Source organism: Macrosteles quadrilineatus, unplaced genomic scaffold (assembly GCF_028750875.1).
Source record: "Macrosteles quadrilineatus isolate MER2022 unplaced genomic scaffold, UCM_ALF_1.0 Scaffold_4__1_contigs__length_99947679, whole genome shotgun sequence".
Classification (NCBI taxonomy): domain Eukaryota; kingdom Metazoa; phylum Arthropoda; class Insecta; order Hemiptera; family Cicadellidae; genus Macrosteles; species Macrosteles quadrilineatus.
In genome coordinates this window covers 68,436,854-68,460,121 of record NW_026542597.1, presented here as the reverse complement: position 1 = coordinate 68,460,121, position 23,268 = coordinate 68,436,854, and the positions used below count along the sequence as shown (strand labels likewise).

General features: G+C 30.7%; 1 protein-coding gene across 2 annotated transcripts in view; it reads left to right on the top strand.

The window, feature by feature from the left end:
- LOC128991590 (cyclic nucleotide-gated cation channel alpha-3-like) overlaps positions 1 to 23,268 on the top strand; it is a 363,748-nt gene that overhangs the window by 103,003 nt on the left and 237,477 nt on the right. For both annotated transcript variants that reach the window (XM_054414605.1, XM_054414604.1), the window contains exon 2: positions 8,361 to 8,935. In XM_054414605.1, coding sequence (XP_054270580.1) covers positions 8,725 to 8,935 — 211 coding nt within the window. In that variant the 5' untranslated portion in view covers positions 8,361 to 8,724. The remainder of the gene's footprint in view (positions 1 to 8,360; positions 8,936 to 23,268) is intronic.

Here is a 23,268-nt window from a genome sequence, read left to right as displayed (position 1 = left end):
TCTGACCACTTAACCGAGATAGTATAACCACTGGCCATACAATACATTGCATTGGTTGATCCTGTACAATCCAATACAGTAGTCAAGGCGCAATACTGGCTTTTCTCTGATTGTACTAGCCAGGTAATTTATGAACCAAAAAGAGTCCTCGAGGTGAATTTACTTTACCAAATTGGTCAGTTTACAGTTTCTTATTTTAACTAAATTCTCTTCGTTGATGACGCTTTTTGAGTACCATTACAGTGAATGCACCTAAGCACCCGAACTGCATACAGTATTTATTCAAATTTTATTTAAATAATTACCATAACTATATTCCAATAACTATTCAATAACTATGCTCCATAAAACTTAAACATAAATGTTTACGAGGATAATAAGATTTATAAAAATAATTCTCCCAACTTAAGCAGTGGCAATGATGCGCATCTTAAGTTGATGTCAAGTTATAATGTTCTATCTTACCAACAGTCGTACCAGTTAAGTTTATGCGCTCTCTGTTGTTGGCCCGACTGGGTTTTGTCGTTGAGAAATTACCAGCGCTATGGAGAATTCCTTCAATCAAATATATTACACCAACATAAACTTTGCTAATATTTTTACGTGTTTGTTTACCTTTGAAATTTTTAACATTTGCATTACCGGTACCTTGAAATTTGTAAAAATATTATGATATATTTTTTTTTGTTGAAATTAAAGTTTAACACGGCCTTTTCCTAAGCATATTGAGTTTGGTAGAAAACTGTAGAAGATACTCTGAATCAATTACCTCCCTCCCTAAGAAAGTACCGTAAGGTTAATTTGAATTTATTTACTCTAACTTCTTTGTTCTGATCAAATTTGCGTCACTTGTATGGTTAAACTTTAAAAATTAAAACAGTAATAATGATTGCATTTAATATAATATGCATTCTATAAATAAAACATGAATTAATATTACACATGTAAAGTACAATTAGAAAAGCATGCATCGATATTGTCTTATTTCTGTTTATAACCTTGTCAATGTAGACAATAGCTTTGTCCGTAGAGATGTTAGCTGTTTATGAGTTGTATCAGAACAAATATTTTCTGTTGTTTTTTAATCGTTTTTTAAATTTAGAAGTTTTTTAAATTTTAATCGTGGGAAATTTAGAAAATTTTTCTTTTAAGATCATAGGTAGTGTTGAATGATATTCCTTAATATAAATTGTCAAAAATACGTATTAAATATTACGTAAAGATTTTTCAAAAAAGAATGGAAAGAAACCTTAAAACACTTAACACTAATTCTAATGTTGGCTTTAGTTATATTAACAAGTAAAATTATGCCAAAAATGTTGGCAACAAAAATGTACAAAATGATGATCCCAACTCTAAACAGTTTCCGGTTAAGCTGGATAAAATAAACTACCTCAGCTAGATAATTTCTCTACCCCTAAAATCCACCTTCCCTGATAAGGAGTCTGACTCCAGACTTTTAAGATACGTTTGTGGCACTGGTTATTTAAACGCTAACCGAACCTTTAATATTATTATGAAGGTGACGTGTTGAAATAATATAACTGCTAACTAGATAAGACCTACAAAAAATGCCAACAACACACTGTATGGAACGAAATTTAAATTAAATTATAATTCAACTCATTTGTAATCTAATTTTTTAATTTTTAATTATTAAAACTTTAATAATAAAAATAGGGGGTTTAAACATATGCACACATAATTGAGCACCATGAAGGGATTTAAGATGTTTAATTCACCCAAAATACAAATAGTTTTTCTTCAAATCTCATATTCCAAACATTTCAGTGATTGGAACTTTTGTTTGCCAATTTAAAATGGAAATCAAATATTCAACAATTCTAGCAGAGTTGGCTGTTTGAGACCCTGAAGGCTAGATGGTGAATTTACATTTCTCTAATCATTTCTTTTGTGAAATCACCGAAAACTTTCTTGGGTGCAGTTTATTACTACTTAAAAACGAATATGATATTAAAAAAATGCACTTTTATTACGACAAAAACTTATTTAACTGAGCAGTTTTTTTAGTCATAGACAATTTGAATTTATATGTAATGTAATGTAAAATTTATTTTAAAATAGTACTTTTATTATTGTTCTGATGGAAACTTTCTTTATAACTTATCATTTGATGCAATTAATATCATAAAGTTTTTAAATATTACGATTATTTCACTGTTCTTTTTGTAGAGATAAATGTTGTATATAATCCATTGTTTCATACAAAGAACATAGATCCGTAAAGTTTGGTCTATATCAGACGAGGTTGGATCAGCATACAAATATGTTTTTGACGATGATTTGATGCGTTGTGGTTTAAAATATTTGTATATATGCAAAACGTTCGTATATATTTGTTCCGTATTAGTAAAAAATATTTTGTTTACTAAACTTGAATGTTTAGTCGAGATTAATCATTTCGCCCCTTACAATTGCTGTAGTTTTATTTTTTCAGCCCATCTTCATGTACATATTCATTGTACAATATTGTACGTTCAACGAACACATATACAGGGTGAACAAACTTAAGAGCACTATTTTTTCCGTTCGCTAGTGGAATTTCGTACTAAAGAGTTTGAACTCTTTTATCAGAGAACTGTTCCAACCTTTCAAACTTTTGATTTATGGCAGGGATTGGACCTATACCATCCATACCTACGTGAGAGACGGAAACTACCAGGCTAACAAACCACCCAAAATAATGCACAGAGATTTAACAATGTACTCTTACTGCAAGTAATACATATTTGTAATGTATTCAGTGTCTAATAGCACAGATTTGGGAGAGCTTCGGTCTAGTGGTAGAGCGTGACACTTCGGTCCCTGAGTTCCCAGGTTCAAATCCCCCCAATCACCAATGGGTACTATCTAAGTGATAATACCACAACCAGGTCTAGCCTGAAGTAATGTGAAAGCAATCCTAAGCTCGTGCCAGCGCCCAAGGAAAAAAAATAGTTCAGATTAATGAGAGTAGACGAGTTCTATTCTCTTTAATCTATTTATACTAGCCTAACAGTTAAAATATGTTACACAACCTTTCAGAATGAGAAGCAGATAGGTCTTCCAGTATGTTCAAAGAAATTGAATTCAACCAGCCATTTAGGGTAATGCTACTTATACTGTATTGTGAGAGGGGCTAAGCTTAGAATACCACAGTTCCAATCTTATTTTCCTTTTATTTTGAGTAGGCAAACAAATATCAGGACTTTTCAACTGAATGTTTCACGTTACTATTATCATAGTAATGTGTCATGAAATGCAAATGATAATAACGTTGGTTTTGATGGCTTAGTAGATTTAAGAACTTTGAAGACCATAGAAACTGCAAAAAACTTCAATTCAGCTAGAACATAAAGAATACTAATTTATTGAGACAAGTCAATAAATTGGTTCATTCCGGCTTCTTTGTAGACTCGGCATTGCCGGCCGAGGAAATGCAAATCCCTCTTCCATTGTTTGGTGAATTGGAGTCTTAGAGCTTTCTTTCCAATATTGAATTCTCTCTTGCAAATTTACTATCTGACGAAAAACCATTGAATTCATTATTGAGTTTTCTGTACATGGCTAATTTGTTTTAGCATAACCTTAAAAGATTTAATTTCTCTATTTTTAAATATTCATATAATATCATAGAGATAATGCAAAATGTATCAAAATCAAAGATATACGAATTTACTAAATTTACGTTTATTAATTTTTCTCATTCCATAACAAATCCAGTTATACATTGGTCCTTTAGCAAAAATATAATTAAATTCCATTGATTTCCACAATGAGTGATATTTAAGTTCCCGCATTTTGTATCAACTAACTACTGTGTACCATTGGGCAATTGTTTATTTCACATGTAATACCTAATCAAACGTATATTGAATAATTCCTAATGTATGATTTAAACAGATTTTAGCTAATGTTTGTCCGATTTAAAACATTATGTTCTTTTTCAGTGAAAACCTCCATCTAATTCTAGGATTTCAGTCGCATATGAACTTACAGTTTTGTATAAAACTTCTCCATCTTTGACGGAGGTTTACTTTGGTCAAGTAATGGCGTCGTTCACAAAAGCAATATATACGTGCGTAACATCACCAGCAAAACAATAAAAACAGCCATAACGTAACCTCTAACACAATATTGCTTATGTTAGAAGTTATTGCCCTTCTTTACAACGTGATCCGAGGCAACAGCGTAAAGTGGAAATTTACGTTTGTTATGCTGTTAAATGCCTTCTCAAGCAATAATGTACTTAAAAGAAATGTGGTTTTTTAGGCAATAATAAGCTAACTAATCGTTGGTTTTCATTTTTAGGCATAATCTGAACATAATTTAAAAGGTTTATATTCCGTTAACAAAATTTAGTTAGTTTAGGGAAAGAAATATATTCCATCCACCACTTGATCTTACCTTTTAACAAGTTCAACAGCTGAAGTTTGCTAACCCGTCAATCAGTTGCAACATACTGTTTACATTAAGTAAAGTAGTGGGGAACATCCGTAAAAACCGCCTAAATTTTATGAATGGACTATAACGCTGTTGTGATTCAAAGGACAGAATACTAATAGGAAATGTATCCATATATAAAGCTCAAAGTACCCATGAACTTTTGAGAAAACTACAAGTCACACCCCCATAAACCATATAGGCCTACTTAAAATGTTCGTCATGACGAGAAACCTTGCGCAAAATATAAATTGCCCTTTAAGGTCGTAATTTCTTTCTAATGGTAACTTTCCATATATCTAATGTTAAAAATACCTCAGCTGAACTTATTTACTTATTTGTTTGTTATTCTTTCAATTTATTACTTTATTAAAATCAGTGTGATTATTCGTTTGTATTACTGTATTCTGCTTTGTTTATTTCAGCTTAACGTAACCAATCAATAGTTTTATTAATACTTATGTAGTCAAACGGGGTGAAGCCCGTGGGTAACAGCTAGTTGTAATTAAAACCTTATCTTGAAAACTAATTTAATCAACTCATGTGACATGATTTGCTAGCTGATACGTGATAAAAAAAGTATTCATAGTTAATTTGTCTTACTATAGCCTACATAATAGTGTTAAGGATTAGTAAGGATGTCGAAGCGTCATAAAATAGTTATTGTACCAATTATTAACAAATCATCAACATATTCATACTTAAAACAGTCAAGGGCTCAAATTCACATTTAAAGATCTTACAGTGTTTTATTAAGGAGGGCGGCTTGGATGTAGTCAGATAGTCTTGAATTAGCGTATAAATCAACAAACATTTGATTTGAATGGGTTAAGAATAGTTACCCGTTAAGTTTAGATTGAATTGTTTGACTGTATTGCACCAGGTTTGAAGCATGTACATCCCATCCTTAACTTTCTTTAAATATTTTTCTGTGACACATTTAACTATGATCCTCAGAAATTCAAAACAGTTTACATAAAATTACGTTAAACTACTCCTTAAAGGAGTCTTACAGGATCAACAGTACCTTCTTGAGAGGCTCTCCTTCAGGAAGGAGGTCTCTATGCACACAACCCTCCATGGAAGTCTCCTGCTTCACTTTCCAAGAGTTGGTAAGGAGAAACTTCTCGCACTTTGACCCAAAGGTTTCCAATTATCTCCTTTCTGTCCAAAAACGTATGCATTGCCATCTTTGGGGTCCCCAAATTGGGGATAAACATAAAAGAATAATTTTACTCTAATGGTTAATTGTGGTTTAGATTGTCTTTTTTACCTGATTTGTTATTTGTTTAATTTGTTTGTTATTTTCATTCGTGAGCATTTGATTAATACTCAGCGTTGTAATAGTGAACCATTAAGAACACTTGCTACATAACCTAGGGTAGAAGTAGGGATTTGTTTGACGCACTTTAAAAAATAAAACTATTTAAGTTAAGAAATTGACCGAAATCAAATAAAACACACGCTAACACTTCGTCAAAGTTTTTAACCAAGTCTCGGACAAGAACACAATTTTAACATGACAAAACCAAAAGCTACTTACGAACGTGTCATAAACGTGAATGGGTTGACTCTTTGTAAAAAGAGACCTTTTAAACTTTATAACTCCTGTTGTGGGTATGAAACTTTAATTCCTCTTGAATATGAGAATTGTAGTTTTAAGAATATATTTGATTTTACTGACACTGACAGCGTGCTTAACTGAAAATATTCGCACATTTGTTATACTTTATGAACTTTGAAGGAGACAAAATCAATTTTCCTCTTCAAACTGCACTTCATCAAGTATTGCAATAGTAAAAACAAAGTTTTCTTTTTAACTTCTTACCATATTGGATTGTATACATTAATTTCGAGTTAAGTCTTCACTTTATATCTTTAATCGATCTATTCGAATGATCTTTCCTGGTTTGCGAAGCTGTGCACGTAAATATTTATACAATTCTAAGATACAACATTTTTTTGCTTCCTAATGAGGTATTTAGCTTAGAGCTTGCTAGCTAAGAAGACATCGTCTTTAATTGTTTTGTTCCAAAGCACTTACAATTTGAAATATACAGATGTAAGACGTTAATGCCAAAGATATTTCATGTGACTGAGACAGTTCATAACCAAAATGTGTATTGCACCATTACCAGGTTATTGGGTTGTAGGTTTATTCATACAAAGAACATGTGTGCCTACAGTAGGAGACACATTTAAGATGGTATGAATTTTCTGCCCAGTACAGTGAAGATCGTTCCGGAAAGAAATCAGTTGCTGTCGAATTATCATCACTATGCCTTTATTGTGTAAAATCTTTTAACATTAAGAAAGGTATACATTACCTTTCTACAATCTGTTACTCGATATTAAAGTCACTATAGATATTTTAATGTACAATATCAAAAGATAAAGTCGTGTTTATAGTTTTTAATGATATGAAATGATTTATTTTGCTATTTTGAATGCCAGTTTGGTATTCCAAAAATCTAAATTATTTTAAAACGCATCACTATAATACTTGCTAAATTCATCGTACCACATGTATGTAATTTAAAATATTATTATTATAGTGAGAATTTAATTACCGGTACATACTAAAATGTCTTTTTGAATTAAACAAATTCAGTGCCTCTTAAACAATTCACTGGGGATAATTGAAGTTGTAGATAAAAAACTTAAGCAAGTTGTAAATAACACCTCCAGTAACATTACTTGAGTCAACTTTGTTATTGCTAATTTCAAACAATCAATATTATGTGCACTATAAATTAAAACACCGTGTTTCACAACATTATTCCTGTAATTCTATCATACTTTAACAGTAAATAATTACACGTTTAAGAACAACAACAATGTAAAATAAATACTTGTCCAATGAAAATTTAATGCATCCAGCTTATGACGTCAGAACAATCTGAAAATCATTTGTTATATTGTTGTATATGAAATTCACAATACAATTCTTGGTTTGTAAGTTAAATATATGAAAACACAAAAATTGCTTTTTATATAGTATTAAAGTTGCCATTACAACTACTTACATTCTCTATGTCAGGTCTGTGACCCTATAGCCGCAGAATGGCGCAGTATTGGACATTAAGCTTTATAGCCAGAACCTCTATCCCCCTCCCACTATCATTTAATCCAGATAGTTTGTTCTTCTTCTATCCAACTCAAACTAATAGTTTCATTATCGTTTAATTGGTTTTATCATATTCATTTATGTTCGTAAAGACATTTAAAGGTATTTGTAACCACTCAAACATTATAGTTTATTCAAAATTACGACGGAAATCGAGTTTGTACAGATAAATATATTGTTTACGGCGTTTTTTAGAATTGAAAGTCCACTAATATTAAAATGCCTCCAATCTTTGGCAATTGAATTGTTATTAGAATAAGCTGTTAAAGTAGATGCGTTAGAATACGCATTTCCGTAATGAATTGATATTTAGGAAATTATTAATTGTTAATAAGTCCCAGTTACAAATAACAATCCGACCAAAAGTTTTATTCGCGAGGTGCCGCAAATGTTACCAACTTAAATTAATAACGTTTAAACAAAAGAAGTGTTGTACTCTCTCGTCACAGTTTTGCCATCGCATTTTACGGGGTTGCACAGAATGTAATACAGTGGAACCTTGATAAGAAGACCCTCGATAACAAGTCACCCTTGATAACAAGTGTCATTTTCAAATCCCCTTAAAATTATTGTAACCCTAATCACATATTATTATAAACCTCGATAAGAAGACATCCTTGATAACAAGTCTTATTTTACAATCCCCATGAGAGTCTTGTTATCAAGGTTCTACTGTAGTATTCTTACTTTTTTATTGTAATTTGGCATACAGTGTTTATGCAAAATAGCTGTTACTGATTTAGATGTAGTGTTTATCCTCAGTCTAAAAGTGTTTTTTTTTTTGTTCCAGGAATGTCGGTGATGGGAAGAAATGATAAGTCGTAACCGTGACATTAAAACGATTTTTGGTAATAACAAGACGTTAATGCATTCATTACTCTCTCACGATGATTTACATTCTAGTTTATTCTATTTTAGAAACATTTTGGTAGGTTTAAAACACAATACTATATTTTAATCTCTCTAACTAGCGTTTTGGCATAATATTTTGAGAAAATTATGTTTTGCGTTTACAATAGGTATTGACAAAAACCAGAGTTAGTCGTGTGGAAATGTGGGTTCTCTAACAAAACGTGAGTAGTGTAAAAATGTGGTTTATAGAACACTAAAGTGGGCACCGGGGTGTCGTATGCCTCCTCCACGGCACGCGTCCAATGTCCACCTCGGCCCGGCGCTTCGTCCAGAGTCTTACAGGTCGACGACAGTCAAGTCCCGGGGACACAGCGGCATCTTCCACGCGCCTCGTGCACGGCCATCATGAGCTTGACGAGATAGCCGTCGTCTCCTGCAACGCCACCCCTAGCCAGGTCAAGTATGGCAGTGGGCCTTTGTCTGCGGCCGCCAACGGCCCGAGGATTGTGCCTGGTGAGTGATGAGTTTTGACTATTAAATACTTTAGTTACACAGTATCAGCACAGACAAAAAGAATTAAATATATAGACCGTCGGCTGAGCTGAGGTTACCATAGGTTCTGGCACACACCACTGGGAGCTCCATGTAGCTACGGCCTACACGCTAAGTAACTACATAGCGCTCCCAGCGGTGTGCGCCAGAACCTATGGTAACCATTATAGCCACAGCACGGCTGACAGTCTGTATTTAATTATTTTTGTCTATGGTATCAGTAAACGTGTTTTGCTATTGATAAAATTACGTATAATATAAATGAATGAATGAATCCTTTATTATTTCATTACTGAACATCAGTTACAATGGTACAAACGACGATTTCTGAAATGTAATCCCCAAATGCCTGTGGTTGGGGATTGAGTCTATCACCCGCACAATACAATAATACATTTAGGATACTTTTAAAAAGGGAAAATAATAAATATTGTACACAGAATTTTGTTTACAAGAAAAGATAAATAATTAAAAAAAAAACTAGTTTACGAGATAAATATATACAAAACGATACAGTGTATGAAAAATGAGTGCATGAATATGAATGCTGATTCCTTAGTTTATTAAATGTATTATAAATATTGCATAGTTATAGCATACGGACATATAAAAAGAAGACCGGGAATATGTTATTTTAACTTTTGAATAACATATCTTGCATTTGCTGCATTTGACACCATTGCGTGTATACCACTAAGTAAAAACAAGATGACCACGAAAAAATCATTTAAATCGTCTACCAACGACGTTTTTACAATGGTACTTGGAGGAACTGGAGTGCGTTATCCAAACCACCAGTTTAGAATAAAACAGAAAAATAATGATCATAACAAGATCAAGAAGAACATTATAACGGATGCTATTTACTTACATTTAACTTATTTAGCTCATATTTACGGTTGAAACTGTCATTGTAAAATACCGCTCTGCTCTTTACATATTATCCATTTATGACTAGCTTTTTTAAAATGATAATTAAAATGATAATCTATGAAATGGTCTCCATGTGGCTAAAAGATTCAATTTTTAAAAACAAACGTTACCTAAATACAGTTGCAGTACATTTCTTGTCGGAAATTCATTATTTTGAATAAATATATTGCATTCAGCATATTTTAGTTATATTAGTATGTAGTTATATAGTTATATTTAGTATATTTCAACATCACAATGAAGGTGGTTATGGTGATTAAGCTCTTTTGTCCGTCCCAATAATTGACAAAATAGTAATTAAATTATATAAGAACAATAAACCCTTGTTTCTTGATCCGAAAACAATAGTAGTTTTTCTGATGCATGTTGAACAAAATACTAATAAAGAATATATGCTGCCAAACTTATAAAATTTAATAGCGAGGTTTATGCAAAATTAATTTTGTTATCGTTTATAATTAATACCCCCTTTTGATTTTATACTGTCGAATTTTGACCAGCCAATATAATAACATTATTTTATTGTTTTTATTTTATCTTTCTAGTCATTGCTGATTTTACCTAAAAATAACATATGAGAAAAATTCCGAAAAAAGTTATAACGTATAATAATAGACTAACTTATCTACATTCGTAAAGTCACAACCATGTCAAAATATTTTTTACCGCCTTTCTCATTGATTCAACATTTAAATCCACTTTGTTACGGCTAGTGTAAATCGGCTAATTTCAACGTGAAGCTTATGATAAATAACAAACACGTCGTGCACTGATATCTTTTACAATGTTTCTTTGTGAGTTTATATTTACGAGAGAGGGATTTTATTTTAAATTATGATTATGCCTCAAAATGTATTCTCTTTGTTTGCAGTCCAACAAAACCCTATTTATTATTACTCGTATTTACCCTTATCTGCATTATTCCCAATAAAATGTATTTATTATCTATGTATGTATATAAACACACTTAACAATACAAGCTTAAAACACATAAATGAATATATAATGCCCAAAAATATACAATAAAACCAAAAACAACTCCCCTACAGCAAATTCGCCGACTTTATGTTTTTTCTAAATGTAAAAATGTTCACAATCTTTTGTATCTTATGTATTTTATAATAGGTTACCTGGATGTGCATATCACTTTTGGTTTTGAATGTATTAAGTTGAATAAGAAAATACATATGTATTACAAATAATACAGAAGAGATTGTATTTAGATAGTTATGTAAATAGTTAAGATGTTAGTCATAGTAACATATTATTTATACAATAATTGCTTAGCACCCGATATATATAATATATCATATTGTAATTGTATGAATAATTAAATTGGCAATTAACCAGCATTAGATACATTTTTTCATATATTAATGAACATTTTAGGGTAACCTTGACGATGGAGATAATTGAATAACATTTGTATGTAAACATGAAAACAATAAAAATACAAAGGTGCAAACAATCAAAAGCCATGTGTTATAGAGTATAACGTTCATTCTATAAAGCACTGATTTGCTAACAGAAAACATCTAGGAGTTCCTTTCATTTACATAATAATTATTTTACTTGGGTATAAGATTATAAGATTGTTAGATGTTAAATGTGTGACGTAAATGCATTTATAAGCTATAATTTGCTTGCTTGTGTAAATATTGTATAACAATTAAATTAAAAATAAACATTTAAAACAAAAAAATAGATGTATTAAATTTGATTTAGTTTTGTTTTTGAAACAAAGCTGAGATTAAAACTGATTATATTTATTTCCCAGAAAACAAAACAAGTCAGTTTTGTTATTGTAAATTGAACTGCGTATGTTGTTAGTAATCATACAAAGAATCAAAAATGTATTTATTCAATATAATAAATAAATAGTAAAAAAATATTAGTTTTAAACTAAAACCATCCATAGAAAAGTACTTTTACATAAACTGTGATTGAGTTTCCGTGTGAAATAAGTAATTTTTAACCAAGTGTTCCTTCAGTCAATATTCAAATACTCATATACTTAACCTTTTCGTAACTGTTGTATTTTTTATCAAACCTTTTGGTACACCAAAGATATGTTAAAAACTATTGTTTAAACTGATTGCCACAAAAACTAAATCATAAAGAAAGATGATGTTCACCTAAATATATTTACAATTTTAAAGCAAAAACAATAAATAAATGAACGTAGTAAGCCATACATGTTTGAAATATAATGATTTAATTACACAGCTACGGCAGCTACACAGCAAATGAACTAAAATTCAACTAAGAACAATGGATACAATAGAAACAATGACGTAGGATAAACAATGGAATACAAACCTACAAGCAATTAGGTTGTGTTTCGTATGATACCTAGAATATTTTCAGAGTAATTTTAACAATAGTGTAGATTTATGAAACTCCTAGTTTAGCGTAGTTGTATATTATATTATAACTGTTATTATATTATAAACATGCTCAGCTGCTTTTTACAGCTTTTAAAAAGATTAAGCTAAGTAATACTAATTATATTTACTACCAAACACGCGATTATTACATCCAATGTAAAACAGAAACTAAAAAAAAAAAACATTTAAAAATAATACCGTATCATTGGGACTGAAGCCTGATCAGGATCTGTAAAAAGCACATTTTTAAATTAATATTAAACTTGCGGAACCCACAATCTATCAGCAGAAATATTACCAAGGAATTTTAAATGTGTAGAAACCATCTCCAAAAATATTTCTGAAGCATCTGAGTTCTTCTTCGGTGGATATTTGTCTATAAACTAAAAAATGGTTCAGTACATTTTTAAATTTCTCTGTAAACAACGGTGCATAGTTAAAAATGTTGAGTATTAATTTATGGAAATATAATATAACAAATATATTTTATTTTGTGTCGTGTTATGAAAGAACACGGCCCAAGTGGTATTATGATTGACAATTCGCCGGTATTCAAGGACTGCGTTGAAGACTCCAATGGTAAATGGTAAATGATAAACAACGGCCTTATGTTTAAAGCACTGCCCACTAATAAACCTAAAAAAGAGAACCAGAATCGGTTCTGTTTGAAATCGAGATTTAATACTTAGATTTTTACAAGAATTCTTAAATATTTTTACACCCAGTATGAACTTGTATTTTCCCAGATAAATTTGATTTCAAATCTGTATTCCAAACGAGCAATGAGTTTTTTTTTAATTTGGGCTGGTTCAATTAAGAAGTGATACGTCAGTAACAACGTATATCAGTGACTTAAATACGTTTTGGCATATAATTAATACCACATCGAATAAAGAATTTCTACCACAGCGGTTAAATAAACTACTAAATAGACATGCATTATAATACACACATCATTATAATAATGTTGACTGCATTATAAATGTTTAATATGAATAGATTTTACACAATACAGCCATACTGGATTTTGAAATCCCAAACCCACTCTGAATAGAGTTTCTGGACTACGCTACGCTATTTATGTAATTCGGGAAGAGAAGCACAGTTTGGAATAGCACCAGTTTGCATCTCATGTGTATGCAAATTACATTGTATATTCTGCTTATTGGAGTTGCTCAGATCATTCTGCTCAGAAAAACCTATGTTTGCGAAAGCAGAGAAATGAAATGCTAGAATTTGATTTGCAAGCAATATAATGTTTTGCACTAAAAAACTTTGATAACATTTGTTAAATATTATATATATCAATATTTGTATTACATCTATTGAATACGAAGCTTGGTTTAATGTTAAATTCGACTATGAAAACATGTTTACAAGTTTTTTATATTGGTTTCAAACTAAGCTATTTTTTTGTTTGAATGCAAATAAAATTTAACCACGGAAACAAATTGTCAGACTGTTACTATGCCAGTGGCATTTTTAAAAGTTTTTGTGAGGGAACGGTCTAAACCTGGTCCTGTTGCTATCCAACGACGACATTTTGTTAGATAAAATCATAAATTGATAGATCTACGACAAATACCATCTGGGTATCGCTTAGAATCGAACCACTACCCAGACAATTAAAGCTATATAATTTATCAATTAACTATGTAACAATTTTGAAGCCGATATAAACGATATTCCTGTTTCGCTACAGATATAACAGCATACTTGTAACTATCTCCTAATGGTAATAAGGTTACGACTAGCAGACATAGGTAGTCAGTGAAGACCACATCTTGTAGTTATAACTAGTAGTTACCAAAAATAGTAGTCGCTCAAAACTATTAGTTACAGAAGAAATTGTTTGCGCAACCTTCGACGATTTGTACAACTAAACATCAATCACCGATTTTTCATGTTAACGTTTAAGTCAATTTTTCTAATAAAAGTTCTAAAAAAGTTCAATCAAAGAACTACCAAAAATAATGAGGGAAATAAAATGAGGCCAATAAAGCAATGGTCGTTCAAAGTTAAATATTTACCACAGCTGGTCCATAAATATGGAATGTCTACGTCACTATAATAAGTCAATGTCACAACTGAAGTTTTCACAACATACCTTGTAATTATACTTCAAATATAATCTAACTGACATTCCCTACAAAAGCTGTATCGTCCTACATTTCCCATGTTATATCACTAAGCCCTGCCAGGCTACCTGAAGAGTGATATTATACGCTTGACAGTTTCTATTTCCACGTCATATGAAATCTTACAGAGTCAGTAGTTTGATATTATGTGAACAAGTGTACTATTTAGAAGAATGACTGCGCTTATTAAAATTGTGTGACATAAAAAAACAAATTCACTGTGATAAAAATTTATTTATTATTAAATAATATATTTGTTTATGATTTTTTTGGCCTTTTAAATTTATGCCGTCAGAAGATGTTAGAGACTATACATTTCTGCATTGATTGAAGTAAATTAGAGAAACTATAGTCCCAGCGAAGTTAGAAGATATGTTGTTTCATTGTCAGAGATTACCTAAAAGATTTGCACAAACTGTCAACTGATGAAATTCGTTTAAAACTGCCAACCCTGTGATGAAGTGTGGGAAAATAAGTCGCAACTTGCTGTATTTTATTAGCAGAAAGTCTTAGAGAAGGATTCTAAATTATTTGTATGATGGTGTAATGCATATTTATAAACTCAACCATAAATCGTGAATGTGAACCTAACAGGCTGTATCCGTGCGAATAAAATAAATGATTAAACTAAACTTAGAGTAAACAACATACTTGCTTGATATTTTTCTTTGTGGCATTCAGCTAATTATCTTAGTGATTTAAATATAAAACAACAACGTCAACAACAACAGCCAAATTAGATAAAGGAAAAGCCTATGTCGCGATGTTAGTAATGCCTTTATGCTTACAAATTACAATTTACTACATTCAAAAACATATGCAGTGTGGCAATAGAAATGTATTTTACAGCATATAAAGTTCAGAGACCTAAGTATAGTAATCCACGTAGCTTACACATAACATATTGAGTATATAAGCTGTCACAGGCTACGGGCATATATCACCTGACTTGACAGGGATTTAGCCTGATGATGGGCAACATGGGCAGCATAATAACACTGAGAGATAGAAATCCAATACATGCGAAATTATCCTCCATAGCAAACATATTTTGTGATAAAAAGGATTTTTCGATACATTTGTGTTGGTTACTAAATACAGTTTTAAAAAGAGAACTATACGTGAAAGCACTTACGATATTTTATTTCAATTTTTGTAATAGTTGTAACGGGCAACTTAACACAGCTTAACCTAGCAGCATAATGAATCAATAAATATCAGCGCTATGTTTTAGAGCTTAGTTCAGAGTGTTTTTTTTTAACGTAACCGAAATACAAAGTACCTTAGGACACCTTTAACGACAACGGCCATGAAGTAAAACCCCAGTACTGTATTTGTAATTTTGGTTTCGTCAAATAAACCTGTATTTACTCTTATTTACGAAGTTATCTTCATTAAACTTTTTCAAATATATCATCTTCAGGCGTCAGACTGAAAACATTAAATACATTTTTCATATTAATTGAACAATGACACATGATTTAACATTGATGATTTTAATTCGAAATGATAAATTCAAGTATTTTAGTTTAACATAATACCAAACAATGTACATTTCATGGATATTCTTGATAACTATATTAAATAACATGTTCAAGCTCATCATCTGTTATTATGTTGAAACTCATACGTCTTTTTCGTTAATGTATGTATATTTCAAAGGTTTTCTTAGTTAGAAGGCATAACATTTAGTAAACGAGTTGTATAATATATTCCATAAGAATTTATGAAAAAAAAATAAATGGTTTTAAAACATCTTGTAGTAAAGAACCTAGAAATTCGTCGTAGGGCTTACACATATGTAGTGAAAATTAATCCGATATAAATCTATGGAAATAAAGGATGCACTTCTTAATTTTAAGTTTTTCTCATGCAGTTAAATACTTAATTGTAAATAATTAAACAGATTTGGTATCGAATATTCTCTTAAAGTTTCTGTTTCCTATGTATTCCTTCCCCATGATTCAAAATTCTAAAGAGGTTTGTTTTTAGCTAAGCTTATAAGTTATATTAAGTAGAATGACCACACGGCTGGTCACCAGTAAAGACGTTAGGTTAGTAGTATGGTCGAGTCGCTGACAGAGCAATCTTCGGTTACATGTAAGTTGAAGCGCCTTCCAAGAAATAACCGAGTTTTTATTTTGTATTTACTGCTTTGTTATATTCCTGCAAAAACAAACTTAACATAACGACGAATAGTTGATATTGCAAATTAATTCTGTAAATTCGTAAATGCAAGATTACAGTGTTTTTCATATCTCTTTGCTTCAAAATTTAAATTAAGTGTAATTTTGTAAAAAGTTTAGGATGCACATGATGTTTTTACCGATTAATGTGGTGTCCAAATATATAATTTAATAAAATGCACACACAAATAAAACGGTAAATAATTTTAAAAGCTACTAGTGTAATACATGAGGGTATGGAAATGGAGGAATATCTCAACAATTAGGATATTCTTTTCTATAAAGAGGTGTTTCAAAGATTATTTGTGAAATATTACAAGCGTTAAAAATTTATAAATATTTTGAAGGTAGCTGAATAACAATATTTAGTTGTTGGGAAAAGTCTATAGTAGAAAATGTTGACGGCAGAAAATGTGACGTTGGTTTTTACTCATATTTTGATTTCTCGGCTATGTGCGGTAAAATATCACTGCGCGGTTGTTAAAGAGAAATAAATACTCAAATTAAGCTTCACTATGATATGCTGATATTTATCTTATCACAAACTGCAAACAACTCCAACTAGAAATAAAGTACTTCAGTGTTGTATAGCATTTTTCTAAACAAGTTTTAAACAATATTTATAATGACACGGTGTATAATATAATACGTTGTTATTTTCACGGAATTTATGTATTTTTATGTTACTAATTTGATTTAATGCCATTTTGTAAGCTAGTAGTTTTAGGTTTTAGCTGATATAGTCCACTTTTGATGCAGTCTAATATAAACACATCTAAATTTACAAACAAAGAAAAGGTACGGTTTGAGCTTTGAATGAAATACAATACACAAGTTTTGCTTTTGCTTTCTAAAATAGCGAGTTTCATCGCATGAGCTCATGATGCAAAGCAAACAAGTCGAGTGCAGATCTTTCACAAAGGTGCTTTGAGTATATATATTAACAAAGGTGAGACTATATTTTAAATTAGAAGTTTTCCCGGGAAATGTACTCTCTGTTGGCTATTCCAAGAATTCTCTTGCATTACAATAAATTTGTGTAGATAATCCTGTTTTATCGTTCGTAATGGAATAAGTTTAACTTTTCCTGCTTGTAATGTAATTAAATAATGGTACTTTCTGTGTTTTCAATCAAACACTTGAATCGTATGTTGATTAAATAGAAGATCAGTAAGAAACTTAGAAGGGATAATATAGTTTTCATAATGTATGGAATTTCTTTTTTGAAATCATATACCCATTTTTACACAATTTACACTATAAGATCGTTAGGTTTGGAGTCACAAAAAATGATTTCCATGTTTGTTGTTAAAATCCTAAAAAGTTACTAATAAAATTATTAATTGTGGTATACTTAATAAATTGCTAAACTCTTTTTACAGGACTTAGTTAATATTAGTGAATTGGACAACCAATTTAATTAACAAACTTTAAACTATATTGACAATTCATTTAACTGGATAGCTCAACTTAAATTGTTGTGCAAACAGCCCCTCAAGAGTTTTATTTTAATAAGAGAGAGTTATAATTTTACATCAATTTTTATTTAGTCTTGTCAACCTTTTTCCTATGCACACACTACTTGATATTTTGCCTTGCCCTTGGGTTAATTAAAATGTGCCAAAAAAACGTTTTAGTTCAAAAGTTAAAGTTTTTCGTCCTCGAGACAAGATCTATTTTATGTTTGGATTAAAGTGCAGCATGGAAACAAAAATATAACAGGTATGGATGGACGGATTTAGCACATCTTAGAACAGTACATAGTCTTCAAACAGAAATATGATGTATATGAGCTTCAACCCCATGGGAATATAAACCTTTTAGTCCAATCAATGTTAAATGGGATTTGTTCCATCGATGAAATGTATAAACACAGCTATAGTGGCATCCTATGTATAATTATTTTGTATGTATGTAGTCATTTCACATCACTTGGTTATTATCTTTTGCTAATAATTTTATAATCTCCTGCTGTATATACTTATATGACTGTGCATATTAAAGGGTAATAAATATGAATATGATCCTTTATTTAATTTATAAAATGACTAGGATGATGAAAAAATTGTTCAAAATACGAACTATTTTAATCAATCTACCTAAAAATAATAAAATAGCAATTTTTTCAATGGAAATACCACTTGGAAACAGCATTTTAAGCTGGTGTAGAATTTTTTTACGGTTTAGTTATACAATAAACACACGAAAAAATCAACTAATTACTTTATAAAGTAAAATCTTATTTTCATACGTATTCTAACCCCTCCAAAATGTGTAATTGAGTCCAGTTTAGATTGTTTGTGTGTAATGTATGAGTCTGAGGAACAATGTTCTAAGCTAGTCCGAGATATACAATACATAACTCAATTTACATACATCCGGAAGACAAACTTGGCCCATTCCGGGTTTCATTACATAAACATTACACAGAGAAACAATTTTCGGACTATAATATGCACATAATCATAGAAAAAATATTTTTAGACATTCAAAAACTATCTTGATTAAACAGTATTAAACTTATGTACCATACACAATATACACAATTAGCGGAATATATACATTTTTATTAGTAATATAAATGTTTAAATGTATTTAATTGTATCAAAGTCAACTTCCTATGTGCGAAATTAAGATTTTAAATCATCCTTCAAATGTAACAGTTTCGTAAACATTCCATTCTACAAAGAGTACATTATTATAGACGGGAAATTATATTATAATAGTTAAAAGCCTTCTACGACAAAATATAATTGTTTCCTAGCAAAATCTTCCATGTAATTTGTCCTATATTAATTTTTTTTTCAATTAGGAGAGGTTTTCTCCAATATTCCTTGTCTAGTTTTCTGATAAAAACGTTGCTTAAAAATTGGATTATTTCGCTTTTAAAACTAAGTAGGTATAAAGGGGGTGTTTAGTGTTTTTTGTTCAAAGGAATAAATGTAAGGTTTCTAAGATTAAGCACTTTATTTTCTAAATCATGTTTTTTTCTTTGAAGCTGCTAAGTAATGCAAATGAAATACAAATTGTAAACACGCAGAAAAACACTGACTATTTTTCACAAAGGGTTCGCTAAGCCAGACGTTGCTTTTGAAGAAGATGCTTCAAGTGTAAAAAACTGCTATGTTAACAGAAATTCATTGCTACCTCTCTTTTCATTCTTAATTTATTTATGTTAACTTTTACTTGGAAAGAGTAAAGCTGTTTGAGTAACGCTGTAAAATAAAAACCCATTTTTTTATGAACAATTTCTTTAGCATAAATTTTGAGCCAAGGCCATTTCCATATGGATGCTAGATGAGCCAACAATGGTCATTGAACCCCTTACATTAACGGGGAGACTTTGACATGCAAAACTAGTTGGGAGGCCAAAAATAAAATGTAATTTCATAGAGTTTAAAAACCGTTAACTCTGCTGGTTTTCATTGAATAATCGATTGTATTTCTAGGATTCCAACCAAGTTTCTAACTAATTGAAATTTTAACAAGCTTTTACAGTAAATTAAAACTACATGAGCAGACCGACGATTAGAGGCGAATGTTATACAAGAAATGTATCTGTTAAAATGGAAAGTGAGAACTCAAATAATTTTTTTTTTCAAAGTAAAGATAGTTGTAACCATTTTTATTATAAAAATAAAATATGTTATAAAAACGATACTAACAGTAGTTTTTTAGGTAATGAACTATTACTACTACTACATGGTGAATTTCGAAAAATACTTTACCTTTTTACGCCATCTGCAAGAGATATAAAAAATTAAAGCTAAGAAGTAGAGATTGCTACTAAATTTTTAAGTAACTGGCATACAAAAAATTAGGGTAACGATAATTTCCATCTTCTATTAGGCTGAAGCAAAAGCAATACACCAAACGTCCATCTTAAACAACCATGACTTTACAGCCCGACGTAAACCTAAGTACATATAACAGAGAGTATATGGCGTTACCTACCGTTTATTTTATGAGTAATTATCAGATATTTTGCAGCTGCTTTCATTTTACGATTGGCTCTAGTAGCTAAAGATTATAATACTAACTTGAACAAATCTCTTATAATACAAGTATGATGTCACATTATTAATTTATCTTAAACATCTAGTAATTCTAAACTTGAATTTTATTTTAAATGTTTAAACTCCACAATTGTAAAATTACGAGTTCACAAATTGATAATTACTAGTATTATTCACTTCTATTAACCAACTACACTGAACTTCCTTTTGGTAACGAACTGAAATAACTCAATTTTACTTCGGGAATCAAAATATAGTTTATGAATAGTTGGAACACAACTGAAACGAGTTTGGAATTCTTATTCCGAACCGATTGAATTCATAAAGTGAAGCATTCTTGGTAGAACAGTCAGCAACAGTCACAGTATGGTTCAGTAGACTTTGCTGCTTCTCTGCAGGCAATGGTGCATTGTTGAAACATCCCGAGTCTTTATTTATGTAAATAGAGGTTATTCTACTCAACTACGGATTAGTTGCAATCCCAGGTTCATTAAGACAAAATTGATTTATTAGGTGACAGGAGATGAGATTAGTAATAAAAAATTTTAAGGATCTTTTGAAAAAGTGTCTTGTAAGATGTGTGTTAATTTATGGATTCAAATTTCATATAACACCCTTTGTAGTGTGTGCTAATTAACTTTTGTCTATTGCTGATTTGTGATCTATTCGTGATGTGGCATAAAATATGCTATGGTTTATAATTAGTTTTCTGTTATCTTAGATTGACAACAATGCTGATATATTTGAATAAGAACGTAATTTTACATCAGAACACTTTCAATGGCTTAATTGAAACTTAGACTACAGAGGAAATGCGACATCCAATTAAATTTAAATTTATAACTAGTTTCATAAATAAAATGATCGTAGATAAATTGAACCACTGATATAGTGTGTAGAGGATAATTTCTGATTTATGCCATATACTGTGACTATTTAAACCTTTACTGTGACGACATAAAGGAAATCCTAGAGTAAAATAAATGATCACAGTATCGAAAAGTAGGAAATAGTTGTTTGTGTAACTAGTGTGCGAAGTGAAACTTTGCGCTCGTGTTACACATTATATTTTTCCTACAGTAGAAATAATTAGTCTTTCAAACACCAAACAACACGTTATAGGTTAGGTGGAATCCACGAATACGAATACAAGAATAAATGAAATACAGTACTATAATATTTTTCTAGTATTCGTAGGTGGAATCCAAGTGTTGAATGAAATGGGAAACACTGCAACAGCTGATCGTAGTCGTAGTATCTGTGTTGCCAACTTGTTTTCAAACGTACGCGTACGCAACTATTTCTTGCCTGATAAAAGCACAGTTTTGTGTTGCTTGGTTGGAATACTGGAGTGCGGCAAAAATGAGTGCGAAAAAATTAAAATGAGTGTGGCAAAAATAACCAAATGTAGCACTTAGCTACTTTCCGTGCGATAATCAGTAAATAAAAGCCCGATTTATCAGGTAACTGTAGGAAAAATCTATTTTCGAATGCGGCACAGTCCATGAGTCGCAATGATGTTTTTACATTCAGCTATTTGATTTTCAAAATGACTACAATTACAATGTCCCATATAAATAGGATGTCTAATTGATTATACAGTACAAAGTCAATGATTAATTAACTAATTATAAAGATCAAATATTATTTGAATATCAAAGTGGAAATAGAATGGGTACTTTAATCGAAGAACTTTTGTCAGATAGAATCTTAAATTCATGGGTCAATCAAAAATAGCTTCGAAATCGAGAATCAACCTTGTTTGGAACCAAACCAACAAACTTTTAAAAGATTTGAAGTCGAGCACTATACTTGGGCTACCTACACTGCTGCTAAATAATAGTCATGTTGATACACCTTCTACACCAATTTATTTATTTTAAAGCATTTTATATAGTACAACTAGGTGTTTTCACATAGACACCAGTCTATTATTTCCAACAACAAAAAAAGTTTACAAATTGTATGGAAGAGAATATATTTACATACCGTCAAGGCCCAATGGTACCAGGGTCTACTTCCTAGTGAGGCTATATATATGTAAATGCCCCTTTATCTCACACAAAGAAGATTCTCCATTGTGTACCTTTGTATGGTATAACAGCCTCTAGATGGCACTTTGTTTAAATGATTTATACCTAACGGTGATTTAAAGCGTGTAAGTCTTCTAAAGCTCGAGGAAATATTTTTTAGGATATTTATTTGAATATCAGGATTGTCTATATTTTTATAGTGTAACTGATTAGACTATTTTTATTCACCATTCGTTAAAAGTATCCATCATCTTAAGTAAACAGTAATAATCTTTTATATTATATTAAATTCATAAATACAAATATTCATGAATTGACCCCATTTAATTCGACCATTGTTACGAAATTATAAAGAAAACATAGGCTACTGTTCTGTTTTTTTTTTTTTTTTATAGTTTTACACCACCTATCATTTAACTAAGAATATAAATTCCATGAAAATGAGGTTAACCTCATAAACAGACATACTATGCCACTTTATCTTATAAAAAACTAATACAAATGAATGACGAATCATTGTACAAAAAACTTGCCGGTCCTTAAACATTAACTAAAGAAGAATGAATTAAAACGTTTTTGTTCGATTTAATGCGAAACCTTC